This window comes from Corvus brachyrhynchos, unplaced genomic scaffold, assembly GCF_000691975.1.
Source record: "Corvus brachyrhynchos isolate BGI_N302 unplaced genomic scaffold, ASM69197v1 scaffold126, whole genome shotgun sequence".
NCBI lineage: Eukaryota > Metazoa > Chordata > Aves > Passeriformes > Corvidae > Corvus > Corvus brachyrhynchos.
In genome coordinates this window covers 5,365,281-5,389,445 of record NW_008239283.1, presented here as the reverse complement: position 1 = coordinate 5,389,445, position 24,165 = coordinate 5,365,281, and the positions used below count along the sequence as shown (strand labels likewise).

General features: G+C 38.2%; 1 protein-coding gene across 2 annotated transcripts in view; it reads right to left on the bottom strand.

Moving 5' to 3' along the window:
• Positions 1–24,165, bottom strand: part of DPP10 (dipeptidyl peptidase like 10) — a 202,751-nt gene that overhangs the window by 120,368 nt on the left and 58,218 nt on the right. For both annotated transcript variants that reach the window (XM_017740242.1, XM_008638220.2), the window contains exons 3-4: positions 11,120–11,214; positions 743–817 (exon numbers count right to left, since the gene is read on the bottom strand). In XM_017740242.1, coding sequence (XP_017595731.1) covers positions 743–817; positions 11,120–11,214 — 170 coding nt within the window. The remainder of the gene's footprint in view (positions 1–742; positions 818–11,119; positions 11,215–24,165) is intronic.

Genomic DNA, 24,165 nt, shown 5'->3' with positions numbered 1-24,165 from the left:
GTAGGGAAAACTTGATCTGGAATCCACCAGAACTGGTGGAAAAAAATCCTACTTGGATGTAATACCAAGTTAACAAATCACTTTATCAACACCATTAGAACAAAGAAAACAATCCAAACTTATTCAAACAACCACTGAGTCCTATTTTTTTTGAAAACTAGTTTTTTTCTTTCCTTTCTGTGTTCCAAGATTTATTTTAGAAAACACTACATGGTACTATTGATCAAAACTCTTCTTGACAATGTAATAGCCAACAAAATCTCTAAATACTGTAAGAAACAAAGAATACACTGCATTATGCAGGCTTTCAGACTATCACACTTCAGACCCCTGAAGCCAGCAACAAAAATTCCATGACATGAATCAGCCTAGTTTTTTGGGGGTTTTTTTGTATAGTCCATAAATGACCAGTATAACTGTTTAAAACAGAAGGAATATCAAAAGATAGGATTTCACATAAACAGGTGGTAACAGAGCAGATTAAGGGTTAGAAAACCTTTACTGCCAAAACCAGCATGGCACTTCAGAGGAGCCATTGCAATTTACCTACCTGAGAACCAGGCAATACTTCCATACACACCTAAATACAAACTTCCCCATCATGGAATCAGAAGGTTTTGGGAAGAGAAATCAAGTACACCAGTCATATTATATTATGTGGAATAGCAAATGGAACAAACAAAACAACATGGCTTTTGGAGTTTTGATTTAGAGGCTCTTTGATTATGAAGGGCTGGCTTACCTGTTTAACATCATATGCAAGAAGAACAAATCTTAAGTCTGGTGAAACAGAGTATCTTGATGCTTTGAAGGTTACCTGAAATGAAGTAACAGTAAAAGTGAGTCTGCAATAGGAAATTAATAAGATCCCTTTTCCCAAATGTTCCTACAGCTCATTTAAGAACTTCCCATTCATAAGACAGATTTGGTTTAGAAAACCGATGTAATTTTCACAAAAGAAGGCCTCAAATAATTCTCAGTCTAATTAGCTGGTATCAGTACAATGGCAACTGAAGAATCTGGCTTCAACCCTAAACACCAATTAAGAAGCTGATGAGTTTTTTTATCATCACTTCAAGCACTAAGCTCAAGGATAACAACTATAACCACTTCATCAGAGGATGAAGGAACATACTTTGTTTGGAATGATTAAAAGGGAGATTCATCACTAAGTTAGCCTTAAAGATCACATGCAAGAAAAAAATAGGTGTGCACTATGTCTCTACTGCTTTCCCTCTAATGCCACAAACATTTTTCAAAACAACTTGAACTAAAGCAAAAGTCTTTATTAAAATAAAGAAAATTCTTAGCAGAGAGCAAAGTGAAACATAAGGTAGCATTATAAAACTAATAATGCTTTACATCCACCCAAGACTACATGACACCCAATTGAATTCAAGATTATAATTTCATCAAGGGGTAATGTTGATGTCAGAAATAATTTAATGAACTAATGCATGAGAAAGATAAGAATGTGCTTTAAAGAGCACTGAAGGAAATAATTTAAAATTAATCTCAAAACATCTATTTCCAGAAAGAAAGGAAAAGGAAGATGTGAAAAATCCAGATAAGAATAGAAAAAGTAGGACAGAAAAAAAATAACAGAACCACAAAGCCATAAGATGAAAACAAATAAAAAAATAGCTAAGTAGAACAAGATCTATCCACTGTTTTATTTCTTAAGCACCTTGTTCTGTTTAGCCTAATCCCACTGCTAAACTAATGAACTCAACAGGATTTTAAAAGGCACACAAGCAGGAAATCACAAACTATTACATTCAGAGTAGCTAAGGAGTTATACCTGGGGAAAAAAAAAAGCTTCCAATAAACTGGAAAGATGCTATATTTTGATATACAGATTAAACTCAGGTTCCTAGGTAATATAGTTAGAATCAAGGTATCCAAAAGAATTAAAGGGAAAAGTATTTTTGAAGATAAACTGTATTAGTTTGATTCAGCAGCATGACAGAAGCAAAAGTCAGAAGATAAATCTGCAGTCTTGAGAAAGAAGGGGAACAAAAAAAAAAAAAAGCAACACACCTTAAACCATCCTTCTGTATCTACAAAGCATCCAGAATAGATTCCTACTGTACCCAAACTTGCTTTTATGAGTTAATCATCTTTAAGCAGAGACTCTGTTAATGTTAACCTACGAGTAACATTCCCTTTTCTTGGCACTTTGCTGAAAATATTTTCAGATGTGAAATTTGTCTTTTTTGTAGCAGTTTATTAATTACTGCTCCACCACCTCAGCGTTCAGCACTACATAACCCAGGCAAGCTTTCCAAATTCATTCCCAGGGAGTGCAGCTCCTACCACCTCACACATTCAGTAAGAATCTCCAGTCCCTCATTATGCCACCACACAAGTAATGAGGCTCTTCCTGCAAACACCTGAGCAGCTCAGCTGCAAGCTATTGGCAGCTCCAGGCAACACCAGCAAGAACTACTTGCATATTCCATATCCAAGTACAGAGTGTTGTGGATTTGGGATTTAAAGTCTTTTGAATCCCACTGACCTTGTTCATTCAGCTTGCACTCACCTGCAAAATTTTGTTTGCCTCCAAAATGCCTCAGACACGTGGTGTACATTCAATGCCGAAAAAACTATATGGTAATGGATTGGTGCAAAATAGTTTTCTTTTTGTTAGTATAACAGCATAATTCTTGGTAAAAGGAGTATAAAGCTGTTTCATACTTTTTAATGTTTCACTTCAGAAATAAGAAACTTAAAATTAGACCAGCAGAAATCATGTCTCATTGCCAAAGCTGATAGCAATGCTGATTTCTTTAAATTATCATAAAAACATAATTAGCCCATTTATTTAAGTTGGATTTACAATCAAGCCTTTAATGAAATAGATGTTTAATTCTAGTAGAATTGCAAAGAAATTTAAGTTGACTTAATGTGATTAAAATTTCCTTAAAATTCTGTTTTTGGAGGGCTTTTTTGGTAAAGACAAGCACAATTTTGGCAATTAATTCAGAAACTGCCTACTTATATGCACAGAAGAAACCCTTATACATTAAGAACAGGAAATGAAAAAAGTCGCCTGACTCATTCCTCCTGCCTAACATGGCAAGTAAACTCACAATCTGTGAGCCACTACAACAAAAGACAGAATTCTTTTTCTTCCCCCACAACCACGTCTAAGGGATTTCACCAGCCAACAGATGCCTGACTCCATGGCTGAGGAGATTAGATCAACTGGTGAAGGGCTTAAAAGAAAGTTCCAGTCCCTGCTGTAGGAGGTGAGATGCATGCCACACAAACTCCTGGGAGATTATCATTGTACAGGGATTAGATATATTTATTCATTAAAAAGAAGCTTGTGAAGACTCTGACCCCAAGGGTTTGTTCTCTTCCCAGGAGAACACATTTTTGAGTTTAAAAGAAAGTGTTGGGGAAATACCACACTGGAAATACACTGGGAGTTAGAAACCCTCAGGTGTGTTGTTATCCAAAATCTGGAGGGTGGTTGTTCCACGGGCCTGCATATCCACAATTTCTCAAGCTTCTTGCTTTGTCAGGAGCTATTTAGGCTTCATTCAGGAGGACAGACCTAAATGCTGCCCCATGTGATTATAACCCTATGGTTTTGTTGTGCTTGGTCTCTAAGAAATGTAACTTTGGACAAACAAGCTCTGAAATTGGCAGAAATAGAGCCGCCTAATTAGGCACGGTCCAGGGACGTAGAAGCAGGGCTGGTTTCCCTCTGCATCACTGCACAGTATCAGCTAGGTAGGGACTGGGGTAATTCAACACTGTGCACTCCATGCACACCCTAATCCCCTTGCAAACTCGAAAGAGGCAAGGCAGAACACAAGGAAAAAGGGAAGGGAATTTCCTTGTTCCCCTCTACCCAGCCCCATCAAGAGCTGAAATCCCTACGAAAACCATCAGCTCCCTGCAACCAGAAAACACTTGGACTGGAGAAATTGCTGTAATCCTTAAATTGGTTACAGTCCACACTCCTGCATAATTCTGAGACAAAATAAATGCGGGGTTTTTTAACACCTGCACACTGTCCTCCCTGCCATCCATTTTTCCTATATTGCTGCATTTGACATCATTTCATTTTTTCAAACATAAATGATCCTATACCTGATCTTTCATTCCTCACTTGACCAAAACCCCCACTGACTGTAAAATTAAGTCTAACCATATGAAACATTGTATTTCTAAGTTTCTTTGAAATACTTCATGAGATCAGAGTTTTAATTCTTCTCCTGACAGTGATGCATGATGTGATGACCCCAATGGTCTCACTGCCACCACAGATTGCAGCAGCAAAAGCCAAATCCAGGCAAAAGGAAAAAGAGAATTTGAACAGGCTTTTGTCCTCCAGCTTTCCAGCTTCCTTCTCTCATCCACCTTTCAAGAATTGCTAAAATATAGTTTTGCATGGAAAGAAAAATTGAATTTTTTTCCACCTTTCCATATGGGTCCTTGAAATGGAACACAGTATTCCAGTGAACAATATATCCTCAAGTTTGATTTCCAATGTTAATATTTCTTTCTTTTTCACTTTGCATGTTATGTGTGTTTTCCTGTTAACAGAAATACCAATTATGATTGTGTTTAAGAGAAATTTCAGGCTTGGTTTAGGCTCTGCATATACAGCAAGGGTCCCTAGTATCAGCTCTTTTTATTTCTCCTGTTTTCTTAAACCCTACGTCTGAGCTACTGATGTACTGGCTACTCCCTCCATCCTTCACATACTATAAAATGTTGGGTTTACCGGTTTTGTTGATTTTAACTACTGTGACATTTAAATCAGTGCCTTATTATTAATCTTTCAAAACCATGGTATACGGCAGACAGATGAAGTTATCTGTAATGCAGTCCAGCCAAATAAAGTGTATTTGTAACATGGATTCTTTACAGTATTCTTCTGCCATAGTTTCAGCTGGATGGTTTTAAGTGAAATAATACATCACAGTGAGAACTGATTTTAAAGAAATGGTCACTGTTGTGGAGTTTACTTATTTGTTGAGTTTGGGTTTTTTCCTTTAGTTTTGCCCCTCCTGCTGTTTCAGTTTCTTGTGCTTTTTATTTTCCCCAGAAACTTTCATTTTCCAAACTCCTTTTATTCTCTTTCTTCAGTTTTTGTTTAGTGCTTCCTTAATGCACATTTAGGCTTTATTTTTTTTTTTTAATTATTATTATTCATCCAGAATGAAATATTTTAAGACTTTCAGGAATGTTACTTTAGAGTTTGGTGGCAACACTACTACCTAGGAAATTATACATCTATTCCCCACCTACACCTGTATCAAAAGTTTAACTTAATGGTATAGCAGAATTTCAGTGGATGGGAGTTCATCAGCATTCACAGGTATCCAGCCCAACTTATCAGACAGGCACTGGCCAAATGGCAATGCACAAAAGGAGTCAGGTTTGGTGGACTAAAAGGAGCTGCAAGAGGAGAAGGCAGTTGGCATGTCACAGTTCCCTTGGGAGGCACCGGCAATCCAGGGAACAATGGGATTCTCCTTCACTGCCACTGCTGTGACTGAAAGGAGAAGATGGATCATGAGAGAGCAGCAGAGACTGGAGCCCAGCAGAAGACCAAGGCTTGTAGCAGTGGGAAGAGGGAACCTCTGAGAAAGACAGGTTGTAATTAGAAAAATGTGCTATAATTGGAATGATAAAAAATTTGGGTTTCCAAGGTTACATTTCTTAACGCGGTACTTCTTGTGTCACCTGAGCATTTAATCTAGACCCAAAAATGCTGCAATGCCAAGTGTTGGAACTGTAAACCCTCAGGTTTCCTGTGCAGTTTAAAAGACAAACGTGCCATAAAACATGATCTCAGCCGACCTCTATGCTATGAATGGGTGGCTCTCAAAAAAATGAACCAAATTCCCCAAACTCACCTGAAACTGTAGGACATAAAAATAGACATGAACTGACCATGAGCCTCACAGTAACCTCTAACCAGTCAATCATGGAGGTTTTTCCCCTCACATTTCCCATTAACATTGATATAGTTAACTCTTAACTAGATCAAGGAACAGTTTCACCAGGAATATTATTTAGAGAAATCCCACATCGAGCTACCGTAACCTGACAGTTTTGCATTTTGTATGTTGAAACCTCCTTCACTTGGACAAAAACCAATGGCCAGCACCAAATCACAGTGACTGCAAAACCCTTTCATTTGTCAGGCTTTCCCACCTCGAGGCAGAGGTGCACTGCAACAATAAACCCTTCCTCATAAAAACCCCTCTACTAAAAAGGGTGTGCTGAGAGGGTTATTGGACACTTAGAGGAGCATGGGAGAGTAGAGAGAATGCTACAATATTCATAATCCCCTATTTACAACATGTGTGGGTCATTAAAATGTCCAGTGTTGCAACAACTATTAGTATTTATGTAGTTATATAACGTTATTTAATATATTTACTATTATTCACCCTTTCATTAATCTCTTATGCAAGGTTCTTAAAAAATAAGCATGTAAACTACTCTTGCAATTAAATCTACATTAATCAACAAACTATAATTGGACTGTGATGCTGCACTGAGCTTCCTATCAAAAGAGGAAGGGGGTGTGGTGGTGGAGAGAACAAAACAAAACAAAAAAGTATCAAAAGGAAGAGAACAAGCAGAGCTGTTTATGAACAACGCTCTGTAAAACACCACAAAACAGTCCCTGCCAAAAGCTCTGCTCAGACTGAAGCTCTCATTCTCTGCTTTTGGCTGCAAGGCCTCCACAGGGCTTTCACAGCTGGGCTGCCACAGCCTGACCCTGATCCCTGAGCCAAGGCTGCTCTGTCACCCTTCTGACACCAACAGCAGGCAGCAAGGTCCTTCCCTCTCCATCTTTGGATAAAAGATGGTCCACAGTAACACAACAGCACAACAGGCTCCAGGATATACTCCTGACAAGCCTCTGGAAACAGGTTTGAAACTCAGCAATAATTGTTTGCTGTGCCTCATGATGCAGTTTCCCTTTGAGCTTGTAAAGAGTTGTGGAAAGGCACAGAAATCAAGGGGCACAGCAAGTCAGGCATTGCTGGGTGTTAGAAGAGTCCAAAGTGTACAGCTGGGGGAAGCTGTAATAAATACAGGACTATTCTAGAGCTCACAAACTGAAAACAATTCCACTTGTATTGCCTGGTATGGAAAACAAATCAACAGATTCAAAATACATCCCATCATCCACACTCAGAAGACTGAAGGAGTCACAGTAGACTCATTTCTGACAGAGGATCCTGAGTGTTTGCTAGGGTGCATGCATGGTATCTGAATACATGCACCACAAGAGCAGTGGAACTGAGGGCTAACAAAAGCCTTATCAGTTTCATAATTACTGCAGCTTTTTTAAGAGGGAGAAATGAAGACAAAACTTGTGCAGGCTTCTTTCAGAGAATTCAACACATTTGGAAGGTTCCATACCAGAACACAGTCCCTACACACATTTTCTATCCTCTCTGTGCTTGCTTTTTCCGTTTTGTTTTGTGTTTAAGGGTTGTAAACACGAGAAGCTGAGCTAGAATAAGGAACCAGATGACAACTTTCCCTGAGCTAAAGAATCCATGTGCTCCTCCACACTCTCCTCTCCCGCTTGTGGCTGGGCTCTGTGTGAACTGCTAACCTGCTCTTACTGACCTTATGGAACAGCTGATGGCAAAAGCATTAAACAAAATGCTTGTTAAACACTGAAATTTCTTAGCTAAATGTGGCATAATGCCACTGATTTTGGAACTGTAATGTGTCACAAAGTATTGTTAAATGCTGAAAAACTGGTAGGCTCATCACTTAGGATCACGGTGATGGGCAGCCCAGATAGATGATAGAGAACATATTGTAATCACGTATTGAGGCAGCATCTCAAACACCAGGATGCCACACAGTGATTAATGTCCAGGGCTTTTTCTGGCTCTTCTTAATGGGAGACTTGCCCAGCCTCCAGCTGTGAACATTTATCTGCTGCTGGCTAAGGATATTAACTGTTTATTAGATAGCTGAAGCAGGAGGCACTACATGGACACAGTCAGAGAACAAATGTGTATTAGAAAGCATCCTTAAATAATAACATCCAGAGACGTTAAAAGATATTCTTTATGCTTTGCAAGCTACCCTTTTCACTTATGTCACTGTATTTTTTATCCATAATATTGCTTTGCCGATAGTTTAATTCTAAAAAGGCCAGATTGCTTTACTAATTGTTTACAGAAAAGGACTTCATTCCAGAAGGACAAATGAAGTGCAAAAATTTCTTCTACTTCTAAATAAAACCTGATTATACTGGAAAAAAAAAAAAAAAACAAAACTTCAATTCAGGAACTTGAGATAGGTACTTCCCCCATGTAAGAGAAGTGGGCATCCTAGAAAGACAAAACACTAGCCTCTCCTCCTTCCAGGTGAATGGCTATTATTAAGGGCACTTTTAAAGGTTAGGGGATTTTGATATGTTTCTCTATATAACATAGGGTTTTTTTAAAAAAACCTGCAGCCTGCTTTTTTGATGATACACCTACTCAGTGAGCACAGCAGATCCTCATTAGGGACATGACTTTTACACAATAAGCAACACAAAGAAGGATAAAAGATGTGTACTTTGCAGGAGGGTGGCTGTCTCTAGGATGCAAAAGAAGAGCCAGTGATCTGTGCCCAGTGGAAGACTGCTTCAGGGGTTGAGAAATGAGAGAAAAAAAAGAAAATCTCCTCTGAGCTGGTGATTCAAACACAGCCCAATCAGGGGTGACAAAGAGTCATTACCTGCCCCTTGCCTCTGCACAAGGAGTTTATCATGGCAGTTCAATTTTCCATGGATAATTATCAACATTACTGAGAAAACCCTGCCATTTCTGTGGCTGCTTGAGCAGAGGTAAACAGGAGAGCAAATGCAGACTGAAATCAGACTTAATAATCCCATTCAAAGGTGACTCTTCCATGATTAAAACCTTTTGATAGGGAAGAATGAAGGAACTTGCATTACCACTGCCTATGCTGGATCTCTGCTGTATTTTTTATTAATCCAAGACATCTCTGCAGAGTCATTAAACCACTACCATTCTAATTATGCACCAATGATTAAGCAGATGTGACACTGAGCAAGGAAAATGTTTGATTAATGATCCAGGTGTCTAACTTTAGAAGATTACATTTAGCAGTGCAGATTTGGGGACAGTCAAGCTCAGAAGAACAGGACAGCTTTTGATTTCAGCCTGCCTCAGTCATGTTATCCTGTTAGGAATGTTGGCCACCGTGTTGACAGACAACTCAGCACAGAACATTTCCCACTGTTCTCTTCCAAACATACACCAACAAACTTGCTGAGCCTTCTGCTCTGTTTCCAGCTTTTTATATTACTTCCTCCATATGAATAATAATTGCTGGGATTGACTTTAAGTATAATACTCTCAGCTTTTTGCTGTGTAAAGAGAGGAGCTCTGCAGGAAAAAATATACTTTGGTTTTTATTTTCCTCTGTTCCGCCCATAATTGCTAAACGATTGCTTGAATATTATCTATTTTGCAGCAGTTTCCCACATTTCCAATGAGTAGTAGATATCTAGAGCCTAGAGCTCACTAGGTTTGTGTGAACTGAGAATAAACCAGTTCCATAAAAAGCCCAGAGAAGAACAACTCGCAGTGTGAAGCAGCCTGTCTGTCCCATTCCATCGTCACTTGGCAAGGCTGGTGTGAAGAATGGCCTGAATAGCCTCTCATGCTGGCATTACACTCCACAGCACAAGCCAACCACTTCCAGCCAAAAGTGTATGAATTCATCTGTGAGGAGACTCAAGTCTTGTCATTGAAGTCATGTTTTACAGCCAGGGATGCCCAAGCAGCTGCTTGTGTTCAGGTTATGCACTAAAGGCACCGCGTTGGCCTGACGCAGTTGATGCTCTAACTGGCCAGGCAAGTGCTCACACCCACTTGAATAGAAGGGTAACAGAGAAAGTGCTTCTGAGTATGTTAGGGTTTGTACTTTACAGAAATTCATCTTTCCACCCACTTTTAATTGCGTCTGACAGCCTTTTCTGGGCTAAGAGGTACCCTGCGGCACATCCCAGCATAGGGAAGGGTGCAGCTCACAGAAAGGAAGACACACACACACCCATTAAAATAAAATTCTCTCCTCCATGCTCCTCCATCTTTACACTGACAGAGGAAATCAGCATCAAGTTCTTTCTCCTGAACTTCTGCTCTCCTCTTTCTTGTTTGAGGAGTTAGAAGGAAAGGTCACCTGAGGCTTTATGCTTTGAAAAGAGGAATCTCTATCAGCAAAGGCCAGGAACAGACCAGGAGTAAGATCAGCCTTTGCCAAAGACTGCTGATGAAAATGAGTCATCCTTTTGAGTCTGCAGGTGTAAAAGATTTTATTAAATTAAAAGTACAGGGATTAACAGTAACAGGCAGTGTTACTGTGGTCTGCATGGAGTATTTATGAGGAAAGACTGACAAGCCACACGATTATGCTGCAAAAGCCTGATAAACGAGAATTACAGGGTAGAGTAAGTGGTATCCCTGAGAATAACAGTGCCAAGCAAAGCAAAAGAAAATGCAGACTAAAGTATTAAAGTACTTCTTAGCAATTACTGCTAGTCAGAAACCATTCATGTACATAGCCTTTACTGGTCAAGAGGAATAATCCCCAATCATCTAGTCTGCCATTAAAACACGAGAAACAACTAAACCAGAGATCAACATGACTAGGAAATACATTTTTCTTTGCATATTTAATTCCCTTAAGGAAAATATTCCCATGAATTTTGAACTTTTTCCCGTTTTTCTAATAGTGACAAACTCTCAACATTTAAGTTTCATTCTATGAAATATCTTTTTCTAATAGACATCAGGTAGATTCCTCAGCACATATGCCAAGCATGATCCTTCAGATGCTCTGAATAAAGGACAACCAACAGCAAATTCTCCAACATCTTGGTTATTTACATGTAGGTTGAATAAAACAATGAATAACTTCATTCAGAAATCATTCACTGACAGAGGAATGGATTATATTTTTCATTTACATGAGACCTAGTCTAGGTTATGAACATATCTCCTCTAACTTTTATATATTGTACTCCCACCCCCCTGTTACAGGAAAAAATCTTAGCAGACTTCCACTGAGAAAGAAGCAGATAATCTCTATTACTTACAAAAGTTGTATTTTCCAATAATAATGTAGTTGTATTTGTTTCTACATTCAGTTCAACAACATGTCCATTCCTGGTTTTATACACCACTGCTGTATCTGCAATGACAAAGAAATAAGCAGTTAGCAAACTCACTGAGAATTTAATACATCTGTAGAGAAAACCAGCATGTTAAATTAATTAGAGTATCCTTATTACAACACTCAAGACAGAAGTTTTGTTCATTTGCCTCATGAGCTTCAAAATGACTCATTTATACCCTACAGCATGCTCACCTCATTCAATACAAATATATTTTGGCCATAAACCAAAGTAAAGTTCTGCAAAAAGAAAAGCTGTTGCTGGATATCATATCCACACGTCTCCCTAGAAGGGATTCCAACAAATCTTCTGTACTGGTTTGTATTTCTGGTGACTGGATGGACAACGTTATGACTATTTTAAGACTGTCCATATTCTGTGGGATTCATGCTGGGCCACAAAATACCAAATTTTCGTGTGAGGTGAATGTTAGCAAAGGAGGGCTAAAGCTAAGTGTGTCCACTTGCAAAACATTTAGAACATTGTGAGATGCACTGTTGCAACTTTTTCCTTCTTCTACTCACTTTATTTATAATTTCTTGTGAGAAAAATAACCTAACACCTCAAGAAAAAAAAATAAATCTGAAATTAATTCCGATTTCCATGAAAAATACTTTGTATCTGCTTGTATCAAAACCTGCAAAATTACCAAGAAATACACAATGACTACATCAGCCTTGATTTAAACAAAAAGTTCCAGATTTCCTAGTATTTGTAGCAAGATTGAATAGATTGAGTGCTGATTCTTTCAGATTATTTAAAACCCATGTAAGAGATTTATACTTCATTAAATGAAACTATTTCATTATAACAATTTAAATAGAATAAGAAAAGTTCTAATTAAGCCTAAAGGAAACCTAAAAGAACCTTCCTAATCTTCAGTAATGTCTGAGAAATTCATTACAGATCCCTGAATTTTATGAAGTGGGAAGTAAACACAACTGGAGAAAAAGGTCATGCTATCATAAAAAAAAGTCTTCACTTATTCAGAAAGATGTAGCTCTATTTTAATTGACTCCACAGGAACTCGAGATATACAGCACTAGGGAATGTCCTCTAGTATGTTCTCTAAAATTAATGAAGCCTCATTTGAAGAGCTTACTAAGCTATTTTAGGACCGGCTGGGAAGTGGGGTGGGATTGATGGAGTTTAGGACAGTATTATTAGAGCTGCTGTTTAGGAAGGCAAACTAGACTGTGAACTGTGGAATTAACAGCAGCTTCTTTTAAAGAGAAAATATTTCAAATATTCATTTTGTACAGAAAGGAACAGCACTTTGTAGACAGTTATTTGGTTTCAGGTTACTAATTACAGAACATGATCATTTCTGTAGCTTCCTTTAGGCTATTTTGCATGTATTCTTTTAGGAACCCCAGCACTCAAAATCTCCAGTGACACTGGATCATGTTGCTAAGTATTATAGAAAAAATAAAGTTGTCTGGCTAAAGAGTTGTCCCTAGTTATGACTGAACCAAAATGTGAGAAATGGCATAAATAACCCAGAGACTCTGAACAGCAGTGCTCCAAACCACGCCTTTTGGCTCCATGGGTGACACGAATGTGCTGCCCAAATCCAAATGAGTACAGAATGTTACTCCTCATTTATCTACTCTACCTGCCACTTGCCAACAGGATTTAGAGCATTGTGCCTCATTAACTAATCCTACCAAAACCAATTCACACAAATAATGAACTTCCCTTAAAATTCCTAAGAGGACCATGAATAAAATACACAGTCCTAAGGCTCTTCTTGCAAGTCCTACACACGGTGTGAAACAACATTCGGAATACCAAAACTGTGAGAGACATAAAATGAAAGCCTTTGTTCTAAAGTTAGAAGAAAATTTGTTCAGTCAATCAGAACAGAAAACTGAGTCACACCTCTTGAAAAGGCAAGGACAGGACAGGAATTACACCTCTCTCTGAGCTTGGATTCAGCAATTAACTCCTGAAGTGCATAAATCAAATGAACACTTGCAAAATGTATGGAGTTCACAGGCAAAAGACTGTATCAGAATACCATGCAAACACTGAGCATAACAGTCTTCCAAAGTAATCATAGCAATTAATATTTTCAATATTAATTCCAATCAATATCTTGTCAATATCTGTTAATGTGATAGCTGATGGTCATACCACATGATGATGATTTTCTTCATTGATAGCTCAAATGCAAATACGAATCATAAACACACAAATTTTTTTGAGATTTTGGTTACCTAGAGTCAGAAATTCTACAAAGGAAAAGAATACCTAGTCCTTAGCATCATCCATTTGCACAGTGGAAGGATTTGTTTGTTTATTATCTTGGTGCCTTCACCACGAAGAGGTTCAGGGACCTCTGACACTTCACAAAGCCATTCAGAGAAGTAGAGTTCTTACTTCAAAGAAATTCTCATTTAATTTGAAACAAAGAGTAGTATCATGTGAAAAGCTCTCAGTGAGGCACAAATTGCAGCACTGAAGAGCCACATTATTGACCTGAGTACATCACTAGAATAAAAAGCATTCTGTCTTAAGAAACAGAGAACATGAGGAAGCCTCTGGAAAGAAGATGTGTTATCAAGTCACCAGCCCTGGATGATGCACACAAAAACAGTCTTAAAAACAACTTATTGAAAATTTCCTACTTATAATAGTTCTCAAATTTCTGAAAAGTTTGGAGAATCCAGAGCACTGGATAACTGATTAGTTTGTTATGTTTTACTAAAACGTGAAGACAGACAACCAAGGGTCTGTACATAAGTTATCCTGACATCAGTCCCAAATGAAATAATGGCATGATAAATCCAGGATTCTTCCCACAAAAATAGTGGCTGGCAATATAAGTAATACCTGATAGCACTTCACAGAACATAGATCTTGCTAAACAAATTTGAGAGTGTTATATTTGATACAGGCAGCCCTGCTGAAACTGTGTATTGGGTTTTCTTGCAAGGTATTTGGTTTATTTTACGACATCCAAATCTTACATTAGACATAATTAATGGGAAACACATTAGGACGATTAAAAACAGTATCACTAAAAAAATAAAGAGGTAGACAGGGTTATTATACTCAACTGTCTTTGGGAAGAATTGATTCCATCTTGATTTTGACCTTATTTCTAAGGCTGACTGTGAAGGAGGCTGCCTAATGGACACACACCTCTGCAGGACAGCTTGATGCTCAACAGGTTCTCTACAACTTATTTGGCTTTCACAAAGAATGCAACATTAAATTAAATATTACATGAAAACAAACTCCAAACTAAAATTCTTTTGGGATTGTCACAGCATAACAAATTCAACTTAGTCAACAAAATCCTCTTACAGAATTGTCTTAGCTGCAGAATCAACAGCAATTTATTTTATCATTGTGAGGCTAAATGTCCAAATTCTTTTGTATGTTTTTAAAACATGCTATTGTATGTTTTTAAAAGTGAATATTTTCATCATTTGCTCTATCTCTAGGCAAAGAACATGGAATATATGTTCTGCTGAAGTGATTAATCCATACATTTTAAATCACAGTTTGGATGTATCTATGAATATTTTAAATATAGCCCACAGTGACAACTATTACATAAATACAGCATCATGATAATCTCAAGAGTTTTTTAAAATAAAGGTAGTATTTGTTATAAATAGCTTCACTAAGACTATTTTTCCTGGTTTAGGTTCAACACTGGTAAGGGTTTTAAGATTAGGGTATGAGTTGGCAGGAAATGCAACTCAGTGCTGTGCCTGGCATAATATAAATTGTTCCAGGGAATGTCAAAGTACAGGCAAACTATCATAAAATGAAGAGAAATCAATGCAAAACTTTTCATACTTGACAAGCAGCTTGACCCCCATCAATTTTGCAATGATTTCTTTACCTCCATTTATTGAATTTACCCCTATTTATTGAATTGACAATATATTACCATGTCCTAAATGCTACAGAATTCCTTTGTAGCACTCACAGCTACACATGGCATCATATATTTTCACATGAACCAAAAAAATACAGGCCCTTGCAAATTCTGATGAAAAATCCTGTACTGTTTAGGGGGGAAATGGACTAACTTCCATCCTTAAATACATCACCACCACTGCAAATCAATCCCTGAATTGTTCTGGTGCAAGGATTTGGCCCAGGGTCTATATGGCCTTTAATGATTTAGGTTTCTGACAGCAGGACACTGAAGGGTGGTGGTTCATTTGAAGAATATAAACTTTAGTTTCACGTGTCACTGAAACTAAGCAACCCATCTTGTTATCTGAATTACACAGACTGGGTTGTAGGACACACTACCACATACTTTTCAAGTCTCTTGATTTTTAGTCTGGTGTTCTGTTCACTTTCACATCAGTATTGATCCAACTTTTATTAGTTGGAAATTTTCTTCTTTTATTGGTGGTATTTGCATCTTTAGACGTGTATGTGACACAAAAAGCTCCAGGCTGCTTATCACATTATTTTTTTCTCCCATGGAGTAACTCCAAGTGTCTCCCTGGGTGCCTTAAGCTGTTGACACAGGTGTATCTGCATGTTGCAGCTGCAAGTCAAAGGAAAGGGGTTTGTGTCCTTCATGTGAATGAGCAAAGGGGATGTGAAATGTTTGGTGATTTCTGCAGGTCTCTAAATTTGGGATATTTCACAAGAAATCACAGACCAATAGAGACATGAGACATGACCAGTAAACTAAGTACTAAAAGTCATCTGTGTTGTACTTGGAAAGATCCAACAGCTTCAGGAACAAGTGGGGCTGCCTTGATAAAGTATAAAAGCAGGAATCCTGCCCTGGATGAACTTTGAGAATTTATGAAAATACAGACAAGCATCACAGGCTCACTAAAGCCACAGGAGTTACAAGATTACTGAATCTGAGCCTTCACTATTCTGTGTATGTTTCATCTTAGCCAGGCAAGACCTGTATTTCCACCTAGTCTATTCCGTTCTCAGAGGTTCTAAGCGATGATTTTTCACCTATGAATACACATTGAGTTATTCTTTAGCCCCTAAAAGTCATCATGGCAACCCAAGCTTATTATAAAACTAAAATCTGCCTGGCCTGTAAATCTACATTGCCATCATGTTCACTGAGATTAATGTAAATAATGTCTGCAGCTGCAAGCACTGAGAAGGAGCAACAGCATCAACAGCACTCCTTTGGTTGTAAAAAAACCTGATTCTTACTAAATTCACAGTATCATAAATATGTAGATCTTGTTTGCCAAACAAAAGAATTTTTGTAGAGTATTTGCTAGACTTTTATTTCTTGTTGATAATAAGGTTTATTTCATGGTAACTCCTGAGATAAACTTGTGTGGATCAAACAATTTTAATGGCTACTGGCCAAGTCCAATTTGCTAGGACCTGGCTCAAAAGTGGTTTAGAATTTACTAATACTGATATTGGGCCATTTCAGCACTGAATTCATGCATATTCCCCTCAATATTCGCAGTTCCCATCCCTAATGGGAGCTGACAGAATGTAAATGAGTTTCTAAAGGAACCAGCAAAAGTGGCAATTTTTCTCATTTAATCTTCAGATGAGCTGTCTGTCTCCCAGCTGCTGAGCTTCATTAGAATTCTGAAACTAATTTCACCTATCAACACATGATTATTGGTTTGAGTGAGGGTTTTGGGATACTCTGAGTAAAAATCACTCTACAATGCAGAGTTGGCTCAATAAAAAAAAAAAAAAAAAAAAAAGATTTATAAAGAAGGTACACTGACTGCTAATTGCTGGTTATTTGCACAGAGCACTGTAAATCTTAGCCTAAGCTAATTGCCCAAAGGAGATCAGCACTCAGGCAGTTTTGTGCATAGAAACCATAGGATATTAAGGCAATTTATCAAACAGTCTTGGGAGAGCAAGTAGCATCTAAAAAGTGAAGGAAAAAAGAAGGAAATAACTCAGGAAATGCTGAAAATCTGTTCCATAATACCTAGAATAAGGAGGCCTCAGGGTAGTCTTCTGAAATTGCTGACAGTGTTAACCTGAAGACTGCTAATGCTTGTTTTCCCATTGAAAATATTTACTAAGTTTTGGTTTGTTTAAGTAAAATTCTGCTTTGCAGCAGAAACAGCAGCATTAGCAAGTCAGAGTCCTCTTCTTCCTTATATTTTATGTTCTTTTTTTAATACAAACATGGGAGAAAGTTGATACCTTGAAGTCAACACACATCAGTCAGCCTTTGCTGTACATATTATTATTAGAACTGCAGATGGCATTTCATCAAATTGATTATAGAAAATGTCATGCTAATTAAAATAGAGAATGCTTTCTGATTTAATAAACAGGAGGTGCTAGACAAATCTTTGTCTAATGAAGTGTTTATTAATTAAATAAAATAGTCACTTAAAAAGATATTAGAGATACGGACAAAATTTCAATATGCTAGCAAAGTCACGTGTCAGCTGAGCAAGATTTCCACTGCTTTTCTCAAAGTTTAGGCTATTGTTAGTAATGATCTGAAAAATTATTCTACACTAGTTTTATAATGCAATGTATTCTTATATTGTACTCTTCCAGACAATCCTTTAGTATACAGAAGATTTCCTATTCAAAATGGCTTGCAAAGTTGCACACAAAGATAATTCCTGTCCTTTCTGATTTCTACTTCCTCTTCCCATCCATGCCCAATGCAAACTAACCAGAAACCAGAGGGAGATCTTATGGTGCAGTAGCTACAGAAATGGAGGTGGCAGAGTCAGAGTAGCACCCTGTCAGGCACAAACAAATTAGGTCTGCTCTTCATACCTTCCTGAACTCCATAATGAAGTGACCAGGCATGGACTGACCTAGAAAATTCAAATTTCCATCCATACTCAATGTACCTTCCTCTTTTCCTAATCTGGTCATTGGTTTGCAGAGCAAGTCATGCTCAATTCATGCCGATTTTCAGTGGGCCCAGTTACTTTAGCATATCAATGTATGAAAATCTTCAACTCTTCAACTCTGCTCAACAGCCAATATTCATTTATAAAACCAATTTCTTCCCTGTCATGCAACTGCACAGGATCATGCCTCAGTATCACACTATTCCCATGCCAGCATTTCAGGCAGGAGAGAGGGTCCAGACAGCTCCTGAATATTAACACATCCACTGGGGGATTGATTTACAAGAAAAAAAGAAAAAAAAACCCAACAGTGAAATATATAGTGCAGTCGAGCCAAGCCTCTGGAGCTTGAACTGAAGCAGATGAGGAAACATTCACTGCTGAGCTGTGGGAGGCAATAAGGAGGACAGGGACCAGAAGCCACAGGTTGTAATGTGTGTGACAAGCTCAGCTGGAAGATCACACTGTCTGCTGCCTAAGTCACTTCTGGACATGTTGGAAAGATGGAAACACAAGGGAAGGTGCTGAATTACTTCACAAAGACAACAAAGATAGAGGCAGATAAATTGAAATTCATGTGATCACAGAGAATGCAGCTGAATAAAGCTGCAGTGACTGTCCTGGGGCTCTACCCAGGCACATTCTGCAATCCAGGTGAGCTGTCAGCTCAGCAAAACTAAACCATACATTCCTCTTCTATGTACTGCCATGGTAATAGAAAGCTGTTCTAATTTAGAGATTTCCAAGTTTTTCCTAGAAGTTTAGCAAATAACTCCTAACTTAAATTGTAACTGTCTGAGGGCTTTGGTTCTGCCATCCATGACACAGAGCAGCAACAGCTTGCTGAAACAATTTCTTCTCCAGTTTTCCTGGATAAGCAAATTGTCATGCAGTTCTTTTCTGCTCCCCTGGGACTCTGCTTGGGAGTGAGCACAGCACCTTTCCACAGATCTGCTCACTCAAGACTTCTCAAATTCAGGCTGCCCCAGCAGGGTCTGTCTCAAGAGCACTCTCAGAATAACACAGCTACAGCTGAGCTCCAGCTTTCTGAAATCATCAATATGCAAGATATTGACATCATTTAAGGAGCTAACAATTAGAAAAAGTTGAAAGAAAATAGGAGCTGTGCCATAATTATTCTCCTATCAGAACAATTAAAAGTCTCCCTCATTTTAGAACACAACTGGTCAAAGCACTACAAAGTATATTAACAAAAACAAGTGAAAATGCAAAGATCTAAGTGTGTGCCAGCATTAATGGGAGGCAGTTATCTAACCCAAAGAGCAATGAGCTGATGGACTAAAGCACAAAATGTGACTGTTTCTACCATTCCCCCACACACCCTCCTCATCCTACTATTCATAATGCAGGAATCTCCATCTTTATCTCTGTCATTACTTGGAGGAAAATGTTAGAGATATTCATTCCCCCCTTTAGAGCAAGGCACTAAACATGATTTCATTGTGTTAAAAGCTAGGATAATAGACTTCAGTGTATTAGTCCGTTCCAATTTGTTTGAAATGCAATTAACAGTAAATCAGCACCAAAAGAAAGGGAGGGGAAGTGGCTGCATTCACGGCAGACAGAGAGCCTTCCTTCTAGACCACGCCACTGTTTGTGTGCCATTCAGCTTCTGGCACCTACACCTTTATTTAGCTACTATCTGTGTTAAAATAAAAGAGAGAGAGTCAGAGACAGCCTTCAAATTAGACAAAATGCTAGAAAATTTTAAAGATGATGAGTGGTGAAGCTTCTAACAACACTTTGGTTTTCTCAGCCCACATTACACAGTGATGGTGAAACATCAAACACTGTTATTTTGCCAGCTCCAAAATTTCTGGCAAACTCCTCAGTTTTCCCAACTACTTGGAAAACATTTTTGCTCTCCTGCATTGCACCAAGGGCCATTACTGAGCCAGCTTAGTAATGGACTCAGCTGTTGTCCAAATAGTGTACATGTCCCTAGACTACTGAGAAAATTAGGGAACAAATTCTCCGTTTCGGTCACACATCCTATTCCAGCCTCTTCCCCCGAGGGATAATAAAGTACCACAATAGAGCAGCACTTCTCTGGCAGCCTTGGGAGTTGACCTTTCTGCTGAGCCAAGCCAGATGGAACATGGACAACTCCACTCTGGAGCCGGCAGTGTGGCCTGGGGCGGATTTCACACAGACTGCTGAATTGGCAAGGCTACATTTTGGAGAAGACAGTGATTTCAATGAAGGAAGATTTATATGCTTCTCATTTATAATTGCAAATCTCAAATAAAACTGAGTATTTCAGCTTGCAACAGGAATGTGAACTTCCTAAGCCTTTCAAACAAACACTCCTGAGGGCTCACTATCATCCCTACTTCTGCAGCGCTCCAGATTCGGCATTTCCCAGAAAAGTCCAACAAGTGAGAAAACTAAAATTCAGTGGCTATGCACATATCCCAGTAAAAGACCAGTCTCTGGAGCAGCCATAGGGCTGCAGTTTTCTCACTCCCTTTTGTCCCCATGAGGGCATCTCAGCAAGCTGACACAGGCAGAGCTGGTGGCTCACTGCCCATGCTCAGGCAGTGAAAACATTGCAACTATCCACGAGTCCCTAGGGCTGTCCTTACCGAGCTCTAACACAGCTCCTGGGAGTCTGGCACACCCAGCAGAGCATGTTCAAAGCAAACAAGGTCTAAGATTTCCAGGTGTACACTGACAATACTGAATTATTTGTTTTATTTTATTTTACACTAGCAAAGGATAAACAAAGTGTTTTATTACAAAAATAAACAAAGGTCGGCAACTTTCTGTTCACAGTTATTTAACCTGATTTTTCCAAATTTCATTCTGATTTATGAGAAAAACTTGCTGATTAAATGAAGATCATTAGCTCTTAAGAATTACCATGCACCCAGTAATATATAAATCACATCAAGGCACTGTTTTGTGATTTTATTTGTATCTTTTTATGAACTTTAAATACTTGTCCATATTAAATCATTTCTACTGATCAGTCATCTCTACTTTGAATAGAAATTACAGATTCAAGAGTCACATGTGCCATTAAGAATTTTTGCTCAGAAGTATTAAATCTTGTGTATCTAAATTCAACTCTGAAGGCAATTTAGGTGTTGTTTTCATACGTGTTCATCAGCTACCATACCACTGAAGTTCTTGGGACAAAACCATGCTAGGTAATTGAAAAATTAAATGGTGAGTTTGTAGGTATCTAATCAGCATAGATATGGAAACACAGATTTGGCACCAGCATTTGAAAACACTGGCAGAATTTCCTTTGGCATTCATGCATTTTGGATGCCATTGTTTCATCTGTACATGTAATTCCACTGCACTGCTGGAGTGTGGGGAATTGGACAGGCAGTGCCAGTGACTGCAGGATCACCAGGACAGTGCTTGGCTTGACCCAACAGGTCCTGCCCTGCCTGGCACGCTCTGGCAAACTCCGTAAGAGCAGGAAGTAAGTCTGGAGAGGAAATGACCTAGGAAAGTATCTTATCCTCAGGATGCAAATAGAAAACTCAGGTGTAAGCTCAAAGCAACAAGCCTTCTGATCAAAACACATCAACATCAAGCTTATCATACTGGCCTGGAAAGGATTCTGACTGCATTTTGCAGCACTTGCCAACAGATTTTATTTGGCTCAGAGATGAAGTCTCAGTTCCAAACGGAAAGAGACACAAGCAATTAAGTTTCTGTCTTAACGCTATCATCATGTGCTTCACTTTACTTCTTTCAAAATTATGAAGGTGACACATTAGTAAGAGACATTTTGTGCAGCTTATCTCTACCATTAATTTAAAATAAAATGTAGCTGAATGGGAATATTACAAGAAGAAGAAAATCAAGGAGAGGGTGAACAATGGCATTCTTGGCAAGCCAGCAAATGTTCTTTACCAGCACGAACATTTAGTGGGAATTTGATGGCATTCCCAACAAAAGGAGGAGCACAGACCTCCAGGTGTGATATGCAAGTGAAACAATAGACCTTTTCTCCATGCTTAGTCATACATGAGTTTCAAAGAATAAATATTTAAATTATGGTTCCAAATTTATCCTAATAATTATTCTATGCAATTACACCTCTTACCTGTTTCTGATCAGAGAATTCAAGAAATTCAGCTTTTATTTTCCATTTGAATTAGGCTCCCCTTTCACATTAACATTATTATTAATTTTATTAGTTTCTGGCTTTCCCTAAGTAAAAGAGTAATTTTTTCATTGAAATGCTAACTTCATTAGTAAGTCCATACTTGATCAATAACTGCTTTAGACAGATAGAAAATATTCTGTTCAAGGTTTAACACACCTGTCTGGAATTTTATTATTTTTGTACCATAAAAAAGGAGGAAAGTAACTGGAAGGACTGAACAAAAAAGAGTGCCAAGGCTGAAAAATATATACCTTGTGCTCATAATTAGCAATTATTAAAATAAATGGATCTCGAATCAGCACCATTACATTATGAAGAAAGCTTGAATAGAAAGATTCTTGAATTTTCCCCTTTACTCCATTACCAAGGATAAAAGGGCATGCAAGAAGGGCTGATCCAAAAATATTAGCAGGAACAAAATTTGTTTTGGTGTAACTGTGCCTTTGGCAGAACATCCATATTTTCAAGCCTAAACATTTTGCTTTGGATGAATGTTAAACATATTGCTAAATGAGGGATCTTAAATTTGTTTACACTTACTCATTTTTATCAACTTTAGTAAACATTTTCCTGATGGTGAAATTGTCAAACAGATTTTGTTCTGTTATTTTCTTTTATCATGCAATTAAAAAAAAAAGCCCTTCATGCAAGTAATTGAGACACAGACAGAAATGCTCCCGTATTTCCCAATTGCAGATCACTTTTAGCAGTTCTAAAGAGAAACTTATTCTAGTTTACAGGTTGAAATTTAAGCCACTACAGGGAAGCCACTTAGCAGTTCAACATACTCATATGCAGTATATGAATTTGATACTGACTTCCAAATTATATATTCCAAGTACATAAAGGCTGGACAGTCGGAACTGATGGAAACACAATAGACTGCATTCATTTTATGCAGTAGATTCAGAGATTTCAAGGCCAAAAGAGCCCATTATGTACTTCTATCCTGAATTCTTTCAGAGCCCAGATTACAGGATTTTGACCTTCAATTCTGGCACCAGGCCTGTAATTTCCTGTTGGGTTTTCCTTTATAAAGAGCATGCAAGCTTGCTTTAAACACTTTAGTGCAGAATCCACCATAGCTCTTGATACAGTATTACGAGCTGACAAAGGGAAAAAAACAAATCCTACTATGATGCCATTAACACCTTGCTTAAAGACCTTTGACTATAATAATGCCTGTGGGGAATTAGCAATAAAAGAAATCCATTTAATTTTACATTGTAATGTGAAGCACACTCAGGAGATGCCAGAAACTGGAGACTGTTTGCTCTGTTCTGTAGAGTGCCCACTTCAACTGACTGAATCCAGTTTGGGCCACTGAAACAATTCACTGCTAGGATAAGAACACAGGTCATGTGGTGCAGTGTTGTGTCTGAAGACCAACTACTCAATTCCTATTACATAATTTAATTAAGATGTGCACCTAAATTTCCATACTCCTTATAAAATCACACATATTCAATCTGCACAGAGCACAAACACTCCTTTTTCTACAGTGGCATTTTCCTCAGATATGAAACCCAACAGGAAGCGACAGCATTACTGTCTCTGTAACACTTTCATCTTAGACTGAAAAACAGCAGCATTGGATCAGCTTTCAACACACAGCCCTGAACAGGAAACAGAGGTATTCCACCTTTTTTCACCAAGAAAAGAACCCAGAATTGGCGCTTCCCAGGAAGGAAACTACTTCCTAGGAAGAAAATAGATACTGCAATTGAGGATAGATGTCTTGTTTCAAGCAGATGCCAAGAACCCTTGGCCTGATACCAATGACTCTAAGAAAGACTTTTCACATTCCTTACTCAGCAGCAGGGCAGAGGAAGAAAAGCTTCCAAGCTCCCTGGAGTGAAATATCAGCACTATGAGTCTGTGCTCAGTGATGAGGACATGCTCGGCATATTTGGTTTTGAGAGATGAGAAAAGAGAAGAGAGAAAGGCTTTAATTCTCACTTTAAAAAAAAAAAAAAAAAAAAAAAAAAAAAAAAAAAAAAAAAAAA